At 40.8% G+C, this 20,346-nt stretch overlaps 1 protein-coding gene across 1 annotated transcript in view; it reads right to left on the bottom strand.

Moving 5' to 3' along the window:
- The window catches only part of LOC148118756 (contactin-associated protein like 5-1-like), a 918,003-nt gene that overhangs the window by 118,562 nt on the left and 779,095 nt on the right, over window positions 1–20,346 (bottom strand). The window contains exons 18-19 of the mRNA XM_087899418.1: window positions 18,760–18,999; window positions 7,063–7,287 (exon numbers count right to left, since the gene is read on the bottom strand). Of these exons, the coding sequence (XP_087755544.1) occupies window positions 7,063–7,287; window positions 18,760–18,999 (465 nt within the window). The remainder of the gene's footprint in view (window positions 1–7,062; window positions 7,288–18,759; window positions 19,000–20,346) is intronic.

Genomic DNA, 20,346 nt, shown 5'->3' with positions numbered 1-20,346 from the left:
GTTCCATATAAAGTTGGTTAGCCATTTGGGCAAAATCTGCTCTTGCCTAGACTGCTTGATGAACTGGACATACAGGACCCACAGAAAAATGACTGCTAAACTTGCCTGAAGGTGAGACAATCCTTCAGGGTTCCTGCTTAATGAAAGGATCTGCAAGACATTCTGTGGGGCACAGAAGAAAGTGACTGACAAACTGCCAATATAGGTGGGATTGTCTTTGAAATTTCCTGCTTCATGGAAAAGTGTGCTGGATACTGTGGGCTTAAGATGGATTCTCCAATGTTGCAGAGAAATTTGGGTGACTGATCAGGCAGTGAAATGCCTCTCTCAGTTCTAGAATTTTGGAAGTTGCTACAAAGCACTTCCACTTAACTTCCAGGTAATATTATATCCTTCTGGAGTCTTTGTTGCAATTGAAGAATTGCTAGTTATAATTATAGTTTTTCTTAGTTATGATAAAAGATAAAATAGATATAAATATTGTAACTATAATTCTTACTTGATACCTGTTTTGTTATATGTAATTTTACTATATTAAAGTTAAAATCTTCCTTTTTATTTAAACAGAAAAGGGGAGGATATAATGCTGATTCACATCTCTATGTTGTGAATACTATTGGTTAATAAAGGAACTGCTTTGAGTCATAGCAGAACTATAAGGGAACAGAGCTGGAGGGGAAGAATTAAGCTAAATGCTGGTAGAAAAGGAAACAGAGTCAGAGCAAAGCCATGTAGCCCTGACAGAGACAGATGCCAGTTGGAATCTTGCCATTAAGCCACAGCCACGTGGCAATACGCAGGTTACTAGAAATGGGTTAAATTAAGATGTGTGAGTTAGTCAATAAAGAGTTAGAGCTAATGGGCCAAGCAGTGTTTTAAATAATATAGTTTCTGTGTGATTATTTTGGGGCTAAGCAGCCAGGAACTAAGTAGTGGCCCCCTACTACAAGAATGAATGGATCAGTTTGTTCTCTCCATGTACCTAGTATCCAGTTTTCCTTGAATTAGATAGTCTCATTGTACTCAAGCTGTATGAACCTTATGCATCTGAGAGGCTGATACTTATATATGTTTCTGGCTAAAAAAAAGATTCTTAATGGCAGGGTCCATGTCTGTCTCTCTGAAATACTAAATGGTTTCTGCCATTGGAAGGAGTGTTGAGAATATTTTTCACATTGGTAATTTTGAAGAAAAAATAATGTTGGTATTATGGGGAAGGTTGCACTGTTATTTAGTAAAGTGTACAGCTGGACTGATGTTTTAGTTAATACAGCACTGACTTTGCAAGCATAAAGACCTGAGGTTGACACCAGGTGTTGTGACAGGTACCATAACCTCAGCACCTGGTAGGGAGTGACAGACAGAATCTTGAAGCTCGTAGGCCAGCCAGACTATCCTAATTGGTGAGCTCATAGCCAATGAGAGATGATCTCCCAAAAAGAAAAATGGAAGGTCTTACAGGCCTCCATGAGAGGTTATCTTCTGGCCTCCACATGACCTCCACATGGCTTCCTCCTTCTTTGTACATATGTGTGTGTGTGTGCACGTGCACACACATACACTCAGACTCCACAAGCATACAAAAATAAAATGAAATGCAGAGATCAAGGGTAATCTTAGAGTGTTCCCCCTCTCTGAACATTTTGATTCCATTTAAAGCCTCTTCTCCAATTGCCAAGTTTCTGGGTAGTTTTCTGTAGCTCAAAACCAGTGTCTTCTAAGGACTCTCCCACCTCGAAATCTACCCCATTCTCCTGTGTGTCTTGTGTGTGTGTGTGTGTGTGTATGTGTGTGTGTGTGTGTGTGTGTGTGTGTGAGAGAGAGAGAGAGAGAGAGAGAGAGAGAGAGAGAGAGAGAGAATTTACATCCCAGAATTTACTATCATTTCCTTTATTTAAACACCAGGCCCTTTATTCACTGAAAGTAACAGCAGCAGCTTAGGGTGAGTAGGTCCAGAACTGGAGACATAGACACTAATAAGAATAACAATGCAGAATCGCACGCAGTCCTGCCAGATCTAACTGCTGCCAGGCTAAGGCTCACAGTGTACTTCTGTGTCACAAGCATATTCCCACATCTGGCCTGACAAGCTATGTAAAATTAATTTGCCAGCTGAGAATTCTACTCTGTGGACTGTTCACAAGATTTATTCTTTTAACTCTACAGTGTGGCTTCTTAGCCACCGTGCTGGTGTTAGAGTTTGCATTCTACTGAGAAAACAAATGGCCATCTTTTAAGCTGGCTATCTTAGCATCACCACCAGATTGCCAAAAGTACCTTACAACCAGACAGGGTAAGAATCTTTCTAACACAAGACTGTTGCTTCTGCCCAGGGACAGCTGTGACTGTGTCCCAATTCCAGAAGGTTCCAGGGTAAACATCTTCACCAGCTGAACTTTCATTCTCCTTACCTTCCTTCAACTTGTAAGCACCCCTAATGTCCAAAGAGGAACTGATTCGCTTATTGGTTTGTTTGTTTTTTTTTTTTTTTTTTGAGACAGGGTTTCATGTAGCCCAGGCAGGTCTTGAACATGCTACATGGCTGAAGTTGTCCTTAAAGTTAGTTCTCCTGCCTCCACTTCCAGTAGTGAACCACTGCTTTGGACTCAGATGCACATTTTTCACTAAATAAACCCAAATTTCATTACAATGTTCTTAGTTTCTGGTCCACTGTTAATCAGGTCAATGACTTAATGCTGTAAATAAACTAAGAACATGCTGAAGATAGGAATTCTGCTTAATTCCTCAATCAGCATTTCAAAATTTACAAACGTAGCCTTCACAGACAGAAATATCTATGGGAGATGATACAAGGTGTGAACAAAAAAAGAATCCCAAAATCTAAGACTTGGGAAAAAATTCAACACTTGCTGGTTGTTATTTTGTATCTCACCTACTTCTCAAATTACTATAGTTTCCTCAGCAAATGTCACTTAATTGTTATTTGAAGATCTCTAATGAGGGAGCCTGGTTTGTTTGGATGCTCACCTTCCTAGACCTGGATGGATGGCGGAGGACCTTGGAGTTCCCACAAGGCAGGGAACCCTGACTGCTCTTTGGACAGGAGAGGGAGGGGGCGGGGGAAGGGGGTGGGAAAAGGGAGGTGGGGAGGAGGTGGAAATTTTTAATAAATAAATAAAAATATAAAAAAGACCTCTAATGATAAGAAACTTAAAACCTCTGGTGGCATTTGTTTCAATGGTATAATTTCTAAGCCCTGAAGTTTATTGTTAATATTGGTCAAAGTCTTTCTAGCTAGACTACTACTACAGAAATCAGATCACTCCAAGTCTGTCTTGGTTGGTTTTTGCATATTTTGGGCAGTTTCTGAATCTATCTCTTTTCATATGTCTCATTTCAAGACAGTACTGGTTGATTATTTCCAGTCTCTCACATTAGTCATTCTAATGATAGCACCAGGAGAATTAAGGAAACTACAGGGATGATGTCTTACCTATGTGTTTGGGGGATAAGGAGATGCGTGGAAGTACCAGAGATGCTGAATTCACCGTCTTCTGCACTACCTGAGTACCCACTGCATGGAGTACAAGTGTGGTGGGAGGGCAGGAGTAAGAGGAAGGGAATCAATTATCATATAAAAAGCCCATTATCAAGGAAATCCCTCCCCTGAATAAAACATGTGATCAAACAGAAAATGTGCACGTTACATTCCTGGGCTAGGAATAGGAAGGTAGTTGTACAAACAACCTATAAAAGGACATGGCCCTAAGGCTAGTTCCAACCCACAAGCCTACTGCCCCACTCAGAAATGCCTTTCTTCTTCTTAATGAGCTGTCTGTTTCTACCACTATCCTTGTGTCTCTGGCCCAATTCTTTGTTCCAGCTACAAGAACCTGGAAATACCAATGACTATCTTGTAGGATGGGATCCACATCTTTAACAGAGGGGCTTTCTGTATCAAGAGCCTCTTCTGTTAGCCAGAAAAGCCATGCTGCATACCTGATCTATCACATCTGCTTGAGACCTACACAGCCAATAGTTAGACTCTATGCATCTCTGTTTCCTGAATTTCATTGGAGTCTTTTAAATGTGAGTATCTACACAGTCAAGTGAGGATTAGTAGACACTTTAAGAATGTCTTGAAATGAAGACACAAGTGAATATTCCAGGGAGGATTCAAGAATAATTTCCTACTAAAGAAATGTCAATTATTTAAAAAAATATGTGTTTCAAAGATTAAGGGATTAGCACTTTTCATCCAGCCCTCTTAATTAAGAAAACAGACTTGGTGTGGTGCTGCACATCTATAATCCTACCACTCAGGGGCTGGGGCAGCAAGCCTGAGAGTTCCAGGGAAAGTCTCCCACAAGAATAAACCAAACAACCAAATACTATGGCATTGAGCAGAGTAAGGAGGGTTGCACCCCCTTGCTGAAGTTTATTTGTGATTGTAAGAGCCAAGGTTCTTCTGTAAGCCCCACATGCACAAGGGCAAGCTAATTTCCTAAAATGCTAGTTGTAATTTTGGGGAAACAATATGTCCTGTGTTTTTACCTCTCAAAACAAGAGGTTTTTTTGTTTGTTTGTTTGTTTTCTAACCTACTACACCAGATGTACTTGATCACATGTATATGGGAGGTACATAGGTAGAAAATACATCAGAATGTAGTTTTGCCCCTGATTGGACCTCATAGAAGGTGCAATGCATTATGCGGTATGTCTTTTTAAGCCCCTGCAAAGTGTGACTCTTGTCGGAACTCAGGGTGATTCTGACCAAAGTCCGTTTTCTTAGTCAGTACTTAAGTCAACTTGCTTCAGATCAGTCTCAAAACTGTGCAACTAGTTTCTCTCTCCAAAGTCTCAGAGTAAACTCTGTGCTATGATGAACAAGTTATTTGATGTCCTTGCACGTCACGTTTCTAGAACTGTAGAAACCTGGCACAGTAAGAATATCATTATCAATGGCTAGCCAGACACGAGGAGAGTTAAGCACAGTATGGCATCTTTAGAATAACTGGACACAGTGATTCCTGCTGTGCATTTCATGTATTCTTGGCAGTTACGATGTCAGAAGTACACTGTGAGTGGTGTAGGCATGTTGAAGGCCTACTCTAAAAACACTTCGGGGACAATTGGGTCTGTATACCCATCTTACCGTGGCCCAAAAACAAAAGGAGAAAGTGATACATGTTAGAAGGGAGAGTAATGGCTGACTTTCAGGAGACCATTCTGGCCATTCCATGGACTCGCTGTCTATCCTATATGTACCTGCTCAGATTGTCCATGCCCATGGTCCAAAGACAGCCTCACACACCCAAAAGGCAAGGCTGAAGATTGGATCTGTTGGCGTATTTTTGTACATAATCTTAAAAGTCTAGTGAGAAGCAGGTAATTAAAAGGCCCTTGGGCTTTAAAACCTAATCAAATCTCCTCTTCTTCCCCATCTTCCTCTTCCTTTTTCTGTCTTTCTCCTCCCTTCTTCCTCTTTACTCTCTGCTTCCTCTTCCTTTTCCTCCCCCTCCTCCTCATTCTTCTCTTTCTCTCCCTTCTTTCTTGACTACTCATATTTTACTTTTTTTCATCTATGTTAGTCTCAGAATAAACGACATCTGTATCATCTTATGGGCTCTCTATTATTATTTTTGACTTTTAGACTAGTTCGTCCTCCATAGTCCCTAGGTTTCATTATAAATTATTATGAATAAATGAGTAGTTCTTTATATTCATGTCATACATAGTACACTATGAGAAATAAAGATAACACACACACACACATACACACACACACACATACACACACACACACAGAAACAGCCACACCAAAAACTATGTAGTTTGCCCCTGAGATGCAGACAGGGTCACATTCACGCTGCCTTCCACGCGTTTCACTTCTGCTGCACCACACCACACTACACCCTAGATCTTAGCTTTGTGATTGAGATGAATTGATCAAAAGTCTGAAATCCTGTCGTGGTACACAGACTAGAACCATATTCCTAACCACAGGACAGTGCTGTGTGAGATCATGTGATAGGGAAGTACGTGTTTGTTTCAGTGGCTCATTTGTTTGAACAACTGCTATTCACAGATTCTGATTTCAGAGAGTACTTGGTCAGCGCTATTGGCATAGTGTGATTAAAAAGAAATCATGTGATCATGAAGCTTGACTTCCAACTGTGGCCATACGTGTTACCATCAATATTTCTTGCACGACACAATTTCTGTCTTTTTTTTAAACATTCTTGCATCCGTGAGGTCCCTTCTTTCCAGAGCTCAATTCACATCATCATCAGGTGCTCATGAGCATCTTGACAGTAGATGCTGTAGATAGCTGGAAAACTGAGAAGGGAAGGTTCCTTTGCAAATTCTATTGCACTGGGAATGTCAACAGTGAAGAAGCACAATAACAACAAACTGCAGCCTTCAAAAGACACTTGAGATCATCTATGTATGTGGCAAAGCCCTAGAAGGAGGCATACACTTTAGAAATAATTGCAATAGTTGCCAGAATGGAAAGAAATAGCAAAACTCCATTTCTGAATCAGTGGTACTCTTTGGCTAACTAGAATACTCTAAGCCTTGCCATTTCAGAGTGGCAAATATCACAGATCAACAGTCAGTGACTATGGAGAAAGAGTTGGTGTCTAAGAGAAAATCAAATTCTCAGAAGTGAGGTTCTGTGCCACAGCATATGACTCCCACATCACATTTCTCTGAAAAACCTAGACAATGCCCATCTATTAACACAACCAGTAGTTATGCTTTGCCAGGCCACAGTGAAGAGCATGGCAGCAAAGATGACAGACACATGTGGAATCTGCCCTTCTGAAACTCAGACCTCCCTATGAGCTTTTATACTTAATGGATTCCAGCATAGAATAAATAATAAAGAGTCACCACAACACAATTAAGACAAATTAAAGTTGATGAGTTTGAGAGCTTGATGGCAAATTGACATGGTCCCAAGATACGAATTATGGGAATTAGTGGAAGGAAGTGTTCTGCTGAGGCTGCCCTGCTGCTAGGCTGTGCATGGTACTGCTGAGCAGGAGCTGCACCTTCCGGCAAGGCTAGTCTTGTGGCTTCCTGCCACCAACTCACCATTTTTGCAGAGCAAGAGAGCCAGAAAGTCATGAGAAGAGGAATTGAGGAAGAGCAGGAGGCTGGGGGCCTGTGCCGTCACGAAGCTCAGTGTGATGGTTTCCTTTGACGGAGCTGTATCTGCGTAGATAGCTGAAGATGACAGACTTGTGTTCTTGGTCACCGGGTATGGTTCCTGGAACATGTATATAACCGAGCTGCTGGAATCAAAAAGAGCTGAAATCTCTGCAGAAAAAGAGAGAGAGAGAGAGAGAAAGGAAGAGGAGAACATAGTTTCAAACATGGAGTCATTAAGCTACCTGAGGTAGCTATAATGCCTGCTCATTTTTCCCTTGCACAAAGCACTGTGTGAGCAGTGTTAAAAAAAAAATCAGACACTGTGCTTCTTACTAATTTTGAGGCAGATCAAATCCATTCTTGTGTGTATGTTCACATGTGCAGATGAGGATTTGGGTTGATACTGGAAACATGTCCTCCCCTGTCACTCTCAAATTGAGACACTGAACCTAAAGTTCGTGGACTGGTTAGACTGGCTGGCCCGTGAGCGCAGGACTCTTATTATCTCATGTCCTCTAGTGAAACATCTGGTTTTATCTTGTTTCCTACAGTGGTGCTGGGTATCCAGACTCAGACTCTTATGCCTGTGGGACAAACATGCTGCTGGCAGAGCCATTTGCCAAGTCCTCTGCATCCGTTGTTTATAATTACAGATGTGTCTAAGCAAGTTGATCAGAACACTAACCCTTTCTTTGTGTCACCATGTTGTTTAGTGAGACAGTCTTTGTAAAGCACTGAGTAGGATTGCCCAGCAGGGTTTGGACTTACGGAATATCTATGTTGCAAGAAAGTGTCACCTAGAGCCGGGGAGATGGCTCAGTTGGTAAAGAGTTTTCTGCACAATTGCCAGGAGGTGATTTTCGACCTCCAGCACCTACATAAAAAGATAGGTGTGGTGGCTTGTATATGTAACACCAGAGCTGGGGAGGTACAGACAGGAAGAACCCCAGTGTTCCTTGACTAGTCTAGAAACTGGTGAGTGCCGAATTTGTTAAGAAATCTTGTCCCAGGAAGATCAAATGAAGAGCAACTGAGGAAGGCATTTATTAATGATCTCTGGACTCCAAATAAGTGTTGATGCATGCATGAGTACACACACACACCGGTACACAATGCTGTACACACACACACACCAGTAGATATTGCTGCAAATACACAAACACAGAGAAAAAGAAGATAATTTAACCTAAGCCCATCCCAGTTGCCCTTAAGTAATATTTCACATTGTTGACCGTATGTCAGTTGACATGCTGAAATATTGAAACATTTATCCTGCCAAGGGCCAGCTTGATTTTGAGCTAAATTTCACTTTCTTCTTTTTATATGTGGGTGTGAAAAAAAGTTGCCTTGTGTAGTAAGACATTATAGATCTGTGTGCACACGTTTGACTGGAACACTCTGTGGTAAGCTTAAGTTAATATGGATATGATAGGTTTCTTTCCCTCTCAAATGAAGGATGCAGGGTTTCTAATCTTTCTCAACATTCCCTGGCTATGTGTGGGACACTGAGAACATAAGCAGACTTGAACTTACTTCGTAATGCCCTTGCCACTTTCCCGCCTTGTGAAAACTCTGCTGTAGTTGTGCCACCAAATTAATGCTACAAGTTTATGCATACTGTGTGCCAGACCAGGACTACAGTGCAATTTGGGCAAGGTTAAGAAAGAATGTTTGGTTTTCATCAAGGAAGTCATAGCAGTGATTCTTATGCTAAAAATAGGAGGCATACATATATGGGCATGATCTGCTTGATACAGGTGTCTTCCTTAAGGACTTAACAGGTGCATTATGAGTTACTATCTCCTAGGTAACAAAGTAAAAGTCTTTACTTGGTGTTTATTTATATAGTCAAATGTATATGTGATTCATAATATATGAAAAACAAATTAGATATGGGCATATAGATTATGAATTTTTTCTTCTTCTTAGGACGATAAGTTAAAAATAGAAAAACATGTATAATTAGACATACCACACAAAAAATGTTCTCATTCTTTTGCTGAAACTAATATTAATTGTTCCTAATGCTTTCACATTGTTTGTTTCAATATAAAGCCTAATTCAACAACATTTGTAGATTCTGCTTTTTAATCATTTTCTTCTGTTTTATGACAGGAGATAAAGGTACTGGAATGGGTTTAGTTTTCCATATTACTTATGAATAAAATCTAAAGCATATTCAGTGAATTTTATTTTTATTATTATTTTAACTTCTGATAGTATAACATTTCAAAACTAGTAACAGCAAGCATTTGGAGAGAATTTGTATGCTGTATGCAGTATGCATTGAGTGCTAAACATGATCCCTATTATAAAACTTTGCATTTCCCACACATTATAAATACAGAAATCAAGGAATTTTGAGATTAAATACTTAGCTACTGTCTAACAGGGACAATGGTAAGTGAATAAGAACCGGAACCCAGACTCTTTCTGCAGAGATTCGGTGGCAGGTGAATTCAGTAAGAGAAGAGAAGATAGTGCTTACAGTGGGAGCTATCGTTATGGATAAAACTCATGCTTGCAAATATTTGTGATATATGCAGGAAGTACTTATAGGACGAAATGTGCGGCATAAACAAAAGATACACCATGATTGCCACATCTCCACTATATCAAATACAAGCAATACTTTTGTTCATTTATTAAATGATTGTCTGTGTAGTTAGGTTTAACTTTCTAGATTTGTAATCAATTTCCAAATTTATTATCTAGCAGTTTTAACGATGAAAATATTCAAGTGATGGAATCGATCATTCAGTCAACAATGGAAGAGAGCTGGAGGCAAAGAAGTACACACGGATAAATCATGACCAGGTGTATGGATATTAGCAGGAAGAAGAATCGTGTCAAGGCTACCAAGGTGGCTGAGAAAATAAAGATGTTTGCAAACAAGACCGAGGATCTGAGTTCAGTCAGTTCAGGTCAGGCCATGTGATGGACTGAAAGAAGCTGCTCATTCGAGTCGTGCTCTAGCATCACAGGTGCCCTGGCATGCTGGTAATCTCTCTCTCTCTCTCTCTCTTTCTCTCTCTCTCTCTCTTTCTCTCTCTCTCTCTCTCTCTATATATATATATACATACATACACATATATATATGTATATATACATACATACATATATATATATATATCTTTCCCCTTCTCTTTCTCTTCCCTCCCTCTCCCACACACACACTAGATAGATACATAGAGAGAGCATCTAATAAAGAAAGAAAGAAAGAAGGAAAGAAAGAAAGAAAATAATTGGAATTTGGCAAAGGAAAGAATAAAATCATATAAAGAGCAGTCTTGTGTTAAATATAAACATTAACTCAAAATGCAACAAGGTCCTGAATAGAAGGGCTAAAATTATAGTATACTTAGAAGAAATCATAGATATAAATTTTTGTGTTCTTAAACCCACCAGTTGTTTCTCATGTATGACAATAAAAGTATAATCAATAAAAGAAAGAAAAGATAAATTAGGTTCCATCAGAATGTAGGAACTTTTTTATCTTTCAAAGATAAAATGAAGAATGTGAGAAGAAAACTCACAGACTGGGAGGATAAACTTGCAAATTTCCTATAGGGGACATATAGTCAGAAAAAAAGAAAATTGAAAATGAATTGCAACCAGAGTAAAGATCTGCAAAAGATTTGAATATGCAGTTTTTCAAAAAAGATGTAGAAATGAATGGTAATGATTTAAAACAATGTTTAAGATGACTAGTCATTAGGTATGAGCAAGCCAGAAGCACAATGTGACACCATTTCCCATGCTGTCTGTCAGAAGCACAGTATGACACCATTTCCCATGCAGTAGGCTGTCTGTTATAAGACTGACATACAATAACAAGTGTGTGAGAGTGCAGAAATACCAGAGCTTTTGTGCACTTCTGGTAAGGATGGAAAATCTGCAACCTACTTTGAAAAGTGATTGGGCAGTTCCTCAAGAAATATAACACCCTTAGCAAGGTGGTTCAGCAGGTATGTGCCTTGGTCACTCACCAATCTTAGTGACCTGAGTTTTATACCCAGTGCTATACAGCCATGTTAGGTCTAAAGGGGAAAACAGCAGGCCCATTGGGTTGGTCAAAATGAAAGTCTAGGCTTAGTTCAAGCTGAACTCTAGGAGGATTTCTGGTGGATATATCAATCAAAGCTTACAGACACCTTTTCTCGGGAACCTGTGAAATGGGTTTCTGCCTACCGGAAAGGGCCAGTTCCCTTCACATATCTGTGCTTACCTATCAAAGCCCAAGGCTAACATCCAGGTTCCCCTGGTACCTAAAACATGTACCTGTTGCACAGTTCAAATGCAACACTAGAATTCTGGCCCACTGAGCCATCCCACCTCTTCCACTATGCTACTTCCCAGGCTATTATAGATTACAAAACTGAGGTCCCCTACCGCCCCCCACTCCTGCTTCTTTTGCTAGTCTATCTCTTCTATTTTCTTCTTCTTCTTTGCCAGCCCTCAACCCCTGCAGGGGAGGGAGCCCTGGCCAGTCCTATTTTCTTCTTTTCTTTCCTTCTAGTTGCTGATGTCTGTTCTCTCTTTCATATCCACAATCAACAAAGGCATGCTCTCCACGAAGCAGCCATTTCCGTGATTTCTCCACTGGGCCATCACTGACAGGGGGAGGACAAGAAACCATGTTCTGATGGTTTCTTCACTGTGTCGTCACAAACAGATAGAAGAGAAACCACGTTCTGAAAGTTGCTTAACTTCTACAGGGCCACATGGCACATACGAACCCCAAGAGCTTAACTTGCTCACATAAATAAATGCAACAAAGTGACACAAAATTAAAAAATAAATCATGGCATTTCCAAACATGCACAGAGTCTCAGGGATAGTAATACTGAGAAGCATCAGAAAGTGGGGAAAGTTTAGTGTCCACTGACTGACAAACTGGCAAGCACAGTTAGGAATATCCACAAAACACTAGCAATGGAAAGAAAAAAATTGCCATGGAGTGAATGAAATGACAACACTATCTAATGCAAGAAAGGTGACGCAAAGAAGAAATATGTATTAGGGTTCCTTTATAAGAGAGTTCCAGTCTTAGCAAATCCACAGAGACGGAAAGAGGAATGGCTTCCAGGGTGGCAGAAGGTTGCTGGTGGCCAGGAGCATTTGAAGGGGTTGACAAAGAAAAGAATCTGACACTAGGTAGGGAAGGGCATGTGCAATAGCAACAAAAACCAGGACAGTATACACCTTAACAGATGGGATTTATTTGGATTTGAATTGTATATAAGGGAAAAAAGGCATTCAAAGAACATTGGACAGTACCTTTGATACCCGGACTAAGACCAAAGATGGCCTTAACAATAAGAGATAGAACCTTTAGGTTCCTTATAGACACTGTGGCCGATCTCATGGTCATCAGAAAAGAGGAGCGCCCTCCTCCTGGCAGCTGGTCCCGGGGACACCTGTACTGTACCTGGTGTGGGTGGGCAACCTGCATCATGGGAGATGACCAACTGGCTGCCCTGAACTGATTCCAATGGTAATCACAGGGAGGTGAATTCCTTGGTGGTCTCTGGCCTAATTGCTAAACTCCTTGTGCAAGACATCCTCAGGGATGCTGAGGCGTGTATTACCACTGACCATAAGGCCTTTTACACTGAGAGATGTGAGTTACAATTTAAATAGGGACAAGCTGCCCACCTTAGTTCTCAGGTTTACCCCTAATCCTAAGGGCCACTGCTCACTCCCCAGTGCCAAAAATCCATTGGGACCCTGGTGATCCCATGTGGGTTGAGCAGTGGCATCTACCTTCTTTGAAGTTACAATAACTTGATGCCCTGGTTAAAAAAACAACCGTTATTGGGGTGTGTCCAGCCATCTGTGAGTCCTTGGAATTCCCCTGTTTTAGTTATAAAAAAAGCTAATGGCTTCTGGAGATTTTATATGACTTAAGTAAAATTCATGAGAGGATGATCCCATTTGGGACCCCCCACAGAGGAGTATCCCCTGGATATCTGCTGTTCCTAACACTTATCACCTAATAATTGCTGACATTAAAGATTACTTCTTCTCTAACTTATTATATTCAGATAATATGAAAAAGTTTGCATTCTCACTTGTTGAAGTTAAAACCTTCCTTTTTCATTTAAACAGAAAAGGGGAGGTGATGTGGAAGTCCCCTCTGTGTGCTGTGATTACCATTAATGAATAAAGAAACTGCCTTGGCCTGTTGTTAGGGCAGAACTTAGGTAGGCGGGAAGGACTAAACTGAATGCTGGGAGAAAGAAGGACAGAGTCAAAGAGACGCCATGGAGCCTCGGGAGACAGACACTAGGGATCTTACCTGGTAAGCCACTGCCACATGGTGATACACAGATTAATGGAGATGGATTAAAGTAATATGAGTTAGCCAATAAGAAGCTAGAGCTAATGGGCCAAGCAATGATTTAATGAATACAGTTTCTGTGGGCTTATTTCAGTTCTGGGCGACCAGGATGAACACATGGGCCCTCTTCCTTCACTCATTAGTTGCTCTCAACTAACTTACAGGGCCCAGATCAGAGGTTTAAATGGACAATATTACCTCTGGGGATGGCTAACATCCCACCCATATGTCAGTATTTAATGTTACATATCTTTTCCTCCTTAATGAACATCCTAATATTTTATTCTATATTTATATGATGTCATTATTTTGGGAAGCCTCACATCATCAGGCCTGCGTGACCTCACAGCTAAAGGTTAATAACTTCAAGGTAGATCCAGATTAAATTCAGTCTATTCTTCCCTTTAAAATTGTGGGATCCATCTTGATTTGGTTTCCCCAATTACACATCAAGAATTCCTATATCCTACCTCAACTCCAAAAGGTATTAAAAGAAATGAATTGGATGAGACCATAGTTATCTGTTTCCACAAAGAATTGGCTCCATTGTTGAACTCCTAAAGGGCCTTGATCTTTCATCCCAAGATACTTCATCCTCTCACTATCGACAGATCTTATGTCAGCTCCAGCAGGCCATTGACATGGTGGCCATGAGGAGCTTTGTTCCTAACCTACCTGTCTTTTTAAATGTCTTTTCTGGGGAAACATTATGCTCTGCATTATTAGCACAGGAGGGGGAGCCTATTCATTGGGTTCACCTCTAAATGGATGGAGTTCCCAGGGTCTATTCCACAACCAATTAGATAGCTGATTGCATCATTAAAGGTAGGGATATTTTGGTCAGGACATTTGGCACAGAACCTCATTCCCTTATTGTTCCATTTAAAATCACCGATTTCACCTGGCTTCAGAGAAATAATAGTAGAACTGTCATAGCCTTGGTGGATTCTCAGGAAAAATTGATTGCCATTATTGCCTTCACAAATGGATGAGCTCCTTTTCTTATCTGGAGTGGAGGCACCTTAAGCTTTTCCTCTCTAAACTCAATCCTGATTTTCTTACAGTGTTTACCTATGGGGATAGGGGTGGCACATATTGTATTCCCACCTCTCCTATGGGGAGAGGAGCCAATGCCTATAAAATCAATTTCCCATGAGCTGGAGGGATCCACACAAATTAAAGAATTATTTGCTGTTATTTTAACATTGGATTCCATACCAGAGCCATTCAATCTTTATTTCTGATAGCCCATATGTTGTAAATCTTTTGCCCTATCTGGGTGAGGCCCATACTAAACTAGACTCCAATCCCATATCCCCTCTAATGATTCAAGCTCACCTATTGCTTAAACAAAGGATTAATTCCATCTTTCTACAATATCTTAGAGGTCACCAAAACTTACCTGGATTTCTCTCCAGGGGAAATCAGCTGGCTGACAACCTGGCTTCCATGCCTTGTTGCAATATTGCTTTGGAAACCATACATTTCCACCTTTTGACCCATGCTAACTGGAGGGGCCTAAAACATAGGTCCCGCAATTACCAGTTGAACTTGAAAAAAATTGTTTAGACTTGTAAATTCTGTAGGCCTTTTCTCCAGGTTCTTCCCCTCCAAAATGTGGGAAGCAATCCATGGGGGGTTACCCTAACCATCTCTGGCAAATTGATGTTACACATTATTTTCCATTCCAGAAGCTTAAATACATTTTTCATTCAGTGAATACCTTCTCCTGAGTCTGTTGGGCTTTGTCACATGCCAGAGAGAAACTCAAACATGCTATTAGCCATATGCTACAAAGTTGTGCCATCCTTGGCTTACCTAGCCAAATTAAAACAGGTAATGCCCCCATGCTTTATTGGTAAGGCCTTTGTAGACTTTCTTCAAACATGAAAAACTTTTTATTCCACTAGCATTCCATATAATCCAAGGGGACAGGTCTTCATGGAAAGGGACAATCAAACACTCAAATCTCAATTAGAAAAGCAAAAATGGAAGTCCCTACCCCTACATGATCAATTGAGAAAGACATTATTGACCCTAAATATTCTAAATTTCTTTAGAGAAGATAAACAACTGTCTCCTTTTTAAAAACATTGGTCTTTATCAGTTACCTACATTTCTATTTGGGTCAAATAGAGGGACCCCCCAAAAAATGGAGGGACCCCTTGACTGGGGCCTGGAGAGGACCAGACCCACTCCTCACTTCAGGAAGAGGGTTTGGTTGTGCCTTTCCTCAAATTGAAAAGAGGCCCATCTGGGTGCTGGATAAAGATATTTAAATATTTATTCCAACAAGAGAATAATGATAATGATGTTCCCAGGGAGTGACCAACCCATGAGGAGTGCTTTTCTTCTTTTTTTCCCAGAAACAATTGAAGACGTGGATGCTGTCACTCAGCCTGATGAAACCTAGAGTAGAGATGATAGACTTTTGGGACATAAGCCCTGTGGATGGGCCTCCATCAGATTGGCCTATAGGTAAGTCTGGGTGGACACTTTCTTTATTAATGATTAATGTGGGATGGGATAGTGCAGCCCTCTCTGGGCAGTGAAATCCCTAGGCAAGTGGTCCTGGGTTTGGCAAGGAAACAGTCTGAGCAAGCCAAGAAGGGTAAGCTAGTAAGTAGCATTTCTTCATAGATTTTATTTTATTTCCTGTCTCCAAGTTCTGCCATGGGCTCTTGTTTTGCCTTCCCCTGACATTGTGCTGTGACTTGTAAGCCAAACAAACCCTTCCTTCCCCTAGTCATTTTTAGTCAAGGCATTTTTTATAGCAGTAGAAAGCAAACTAAGACACACATCAAATGCATTTTTACCACACCTTCTCTAACCCCTTCCCTCGACATAGATTCCCTCTTAACTACATGTTATTTATTTATCACCCTTTGAATATAGTTAATGGTGTCTTTATTGCCATGCATGTAAGACCGCTTGAGATAGCATGGACACAGGAACAGTGGTTATAACCCTAAAGAAAACCAACTCTTCCTCAACTAATCAGCTAATCAACTGTCAATAGGCTGTCAGCTAGGGGCAGGGCCTCATGAGTCCTCCAAATCCAAATGGAATATTGACCAGATTGATCTTTTACAGGCCGTGTGTAAGTAGCTACAACTGCTATAAGTTTATGAGCCTTTATCTACAAAAGTTTTAGGGCTAACAAGATGGCTCAGTAGGTAAAAGCACTTTTCACCCCACCTGAGGACCTGAATTTGACCCATGGACCCACATGGTACAAGGAGAGGACCAGTGGTCACAAGTTTTCCTCTAACCACCACATGTGCATTATAGCACATGAATTCCCTCAACAAAGTAAACAAACATAATAGAAAAACTTATACTTTTGTCTTCAGTAAAGGGCTATTGGTTGGGGGTTATTTTATCATTCATGCTCCGATTCTTGACTTAATACCTGTTGGTCCTAAAGTTTGTTCCAGTTTTTGTTTTCCCTAGGAGTTTATTGTGTTCCTTGGAAATAACAAGCAAATAATCCCAAGTAGTTGAAGAAAAGCACAGAATGAATGAGAGGAGAAACTAAGTTATAAAATGCTTCAAGGAAAACACTGGGTGCTTTTTTTTCTTTAATTTCCAGATTAAATGAGATTAAATAAATGACTGCTTGATGGAAGAACTTGAAAATGTATTTAAAGTCTGAAGAGATGGCTCTGTTTTTCTAGTACTTACAGTTTTATCCTTAAAACCCATGTTAAAAATAGTAACTAGTGTTGGGTGCAAACTCAATGCTGGAGAGACAGAGTCTGGCAGATTCCTATAGCTTGCTTGCCAGTCTGCCTGGTTCATTGGAGAACCTAAACTACTGAGATATTCTGCCTCAAAATACAGGGTAAATATCACCTGAGGAACACATACCCATCTTTTTTTTGGTCTGTACTGGCATGAATATTCCTCATACATAGAAACACACACATGCGCGTGCGCGCGCACACACACACACACACACACACACACTCAACAAAAGAGAGTGTCTTCATGAATAGATAAGGGTCATGTAGATTGACTGGGCTCTGCAGCAGCTAAAATATTTCATTTTAATATTAAATACTGTTCTCTTAACATTGTTTACATTGGGTGCACAGCAAACATTTTCGTTAACAAAAGTTTAAAAAAACTATAAATTTTTATAGTGAATAAATTTTTTATATTCTTCACATGTACACTTTCAAAAAAAATTAAAGATAGCCCAAGTGATTTTATAGCTTATTTTGTATTCAACTCTGCGGTCCTTTTAAACATTTTCTTTTTTTTTTTCAAAGTTTATTAAATTATAAAAGTTTCCATTTCCGCCCCTCCTCCCAACACCCTCCCACTCCCCCCACTCCCTCTCCTCCTCCCTCTCCATCCCTAAGAGCAGTCAGGGTTTCCTGCCCTGTGGGAAGTTCAAGTTCCTCCCCCCTCCCTCCAGGTCCAGGAAGGTGAGTATCCAAACTAAAAATGTTAGTAAGTGATCCATTTCAAGTTTTCAGCTATTTCTTTAGACTGGATGATGTGCCCATTTTCAACTAGACCAAACACAATTGCTCTGCCAGCAAGCATGCAGGTCCAATGCTAGCAGAGAGGATATGATTATGTTGATGATCTAAGCAGAGTTTAACATGGGAGAACTTGAGAGTACAAAGCCAGGGCACTGCTTGAAGGCATGGAGAATATTGCTTTGACCATTGCCACACATAGAATCAATGGTATATATTTGGGTGGAAGTGTCACTCCAGCCTCTGGTTTCCATATACCTGAAGAGTCTATAATGTTTAGTTGAAGGCATCACCCCAGACCCTGGCATCCAGATATCCAAAGAGTCTGGAATTTAATGGTGGAAGTTCTATCCCAAGCTCCTTCCCTTGGGTGTTACCTCAGTTCAGACTCTGCACCCAAGAAAGACTGCAGTATAATGACCCCCCTCCCCAGAGATGCTCAAGAACATTCCTGTGGGGTATTTAAATTGCTCCCCAGAGAACAAAGATGTGGTATTCTGATCTTCCTTTCCGGTCTGCTCTCTGTGGGGGTGCGGGGGAGGAGGCTGGAAGTTAACTTGAGAACATTTGTATCCATTAAACCTGGGCCTTTTCTAATTTGGTTTGATTTAGTCTGATTCAGATTATTGTGTCAGCAGAAAGGCTTTTTGGGTACATATTTCTCAACGGCTTTGGTACCACTGGCTTGAACATGCCATGTGGGTATAGAGTATCACATACATGGACACACAAGAGTGTTGGGATTACTGGCCGTGGTGTGCAGATGCTACGGACTGGACACAGTGGTGACATGCATACCCAGCTTACCTTTCTGGCAGAAAGGTCCCTCATACGGTGAGCTGGTGCAGTCACAAGAGTAGCCACTGTGCTTTTCCACACACTTGCCACCATTGTGGCAGTTGCTTCCATAGCTGCTGCAGTGACCTGGGCAGCCAGGTCTGACTCCAGACGTGACCTTTGCCCTCTCTTCCAGGTCCACTTTCTGCCCATTCAAGTGTAAAGAGCGGATGCATCCAAGAAACCCCTTCTGTCTTGATGATGTCCCTCCTAGGGGTAACAAATAAGAAGGAGAACATGAAAGGTGTCTTTTCTGTATTTCATAGATGTGACTGGTGGATCACAGAACCTCTGCCTGTCCCCTCTCCCAGAAATCAGCCCACTTCCTGCTGTGGGGTCTCTCTGTGGGCACAGTGGGAGAGTCTGCTGTGGCCATCCAGCTCTTCATCACTTTGTAGTTGCAAAAAAGTCTGCCCCTTCCCTGTTGCCATGGACCTAGCAGGCCTTGCGTTAAAGCTGGATGCTAGTGATGGCATTTGGCATGGAGCTTGGGGCGTTTGGTGTGGGAATTATCACTGGATTCTTGAAAACCTGTAAGATCAAGATGCCTTCTTTTTGCTCTTTGAACCTAAGAGCTCCTCACTGTCACTTCAGGCCTGTTGGGCTTTTGTGGTCTTGACGGTATTATTCTCTGAAGGAAGCTCATCTGCAGGGTAATTGCATCTCACCTTCCTTCTGTTGACCTGTAACACTGTATTTTGTAAGAGTAACTTCCTTTTGTTAACACTTAACTGAGTTGTCAGGGCTGCTGATCTTTTCTTTAAGATCCCAGTGAGATAAACAAATTTAAAGAATCTTGAAGTCAGGGCTGTGACTGCAATCTAGTTGGTAGAGTACTAGCCTGGCATGCATAAAGCCCCGAGTTCCATTGCCAGTACCACTGAATAAAGCAGGCAACTCGGTGCACATCAATAATCTCAGCACTAAAGATGTGAAGGCTGGAGGATGAGAAGTTCAAGGTCATCTTTGACTATAAACAGTGTTCAAGGCCAGTTTAGGAAACATGAGACCCTGTTTCAAAGGAAAACATGCCCAAAGAGCAAGACTAAGAGAGAGAGACATACCTCTTCTTAGATGCTTAAGAATGAAAGTTTACATGACCATGATCTCTGCATATAAATAAAATGTGAATATTTTTAATGCAGTCTATGGTGTGTTTTATCTGATATGAAAAGAATACAGTCAGATTGTGCCTTCTGGCAAATTTCAAAGGGAGGTGTCAGGTGCACAAAAGAGACAAAATTACAACATATTCCTTTATGCTTATGCGGCACAGGACCACACACTGAAAGAGGGAAAGGCAGGTATTGGGGTTCACCACCATGTCACTCACTGGTTCACCATACTGAGCACTGAATTCCTTAAATTTCAGCTGTTCCATCTCTCATTCAATGTTTACTTGTTTATAATAAATAAATATATATAATGTTTATAATAAAGTTTACTCTAGATCATAGAGTATAGTGTGTGTTCAGTTACTTCTGTCCTCTGGGCCGTTCTCATGAGTCTTCACCTACTGCCTAGTCTCAGTAGGTACATTATTAATTATCTGTTTAT

This window comes from Myodes glareolus, chromosome 20 (genome assembly GCF_982192425.1).
Source record: "Myodes glareolus chromosome 20, mMyoGla1.1, whole genome shotgun sequence".
Lineage (NCBI taxonomy): Eukaryota > Metazoa > Chordata > Mammalia > Rodentia > Cricetidae > Myodes > Myodes glareolus.
The sequence above is the reverse complement of the archived record's forward strand: the minus strand, read 5'-3'. Positions and strand labels throughout refer to the sequence as shown.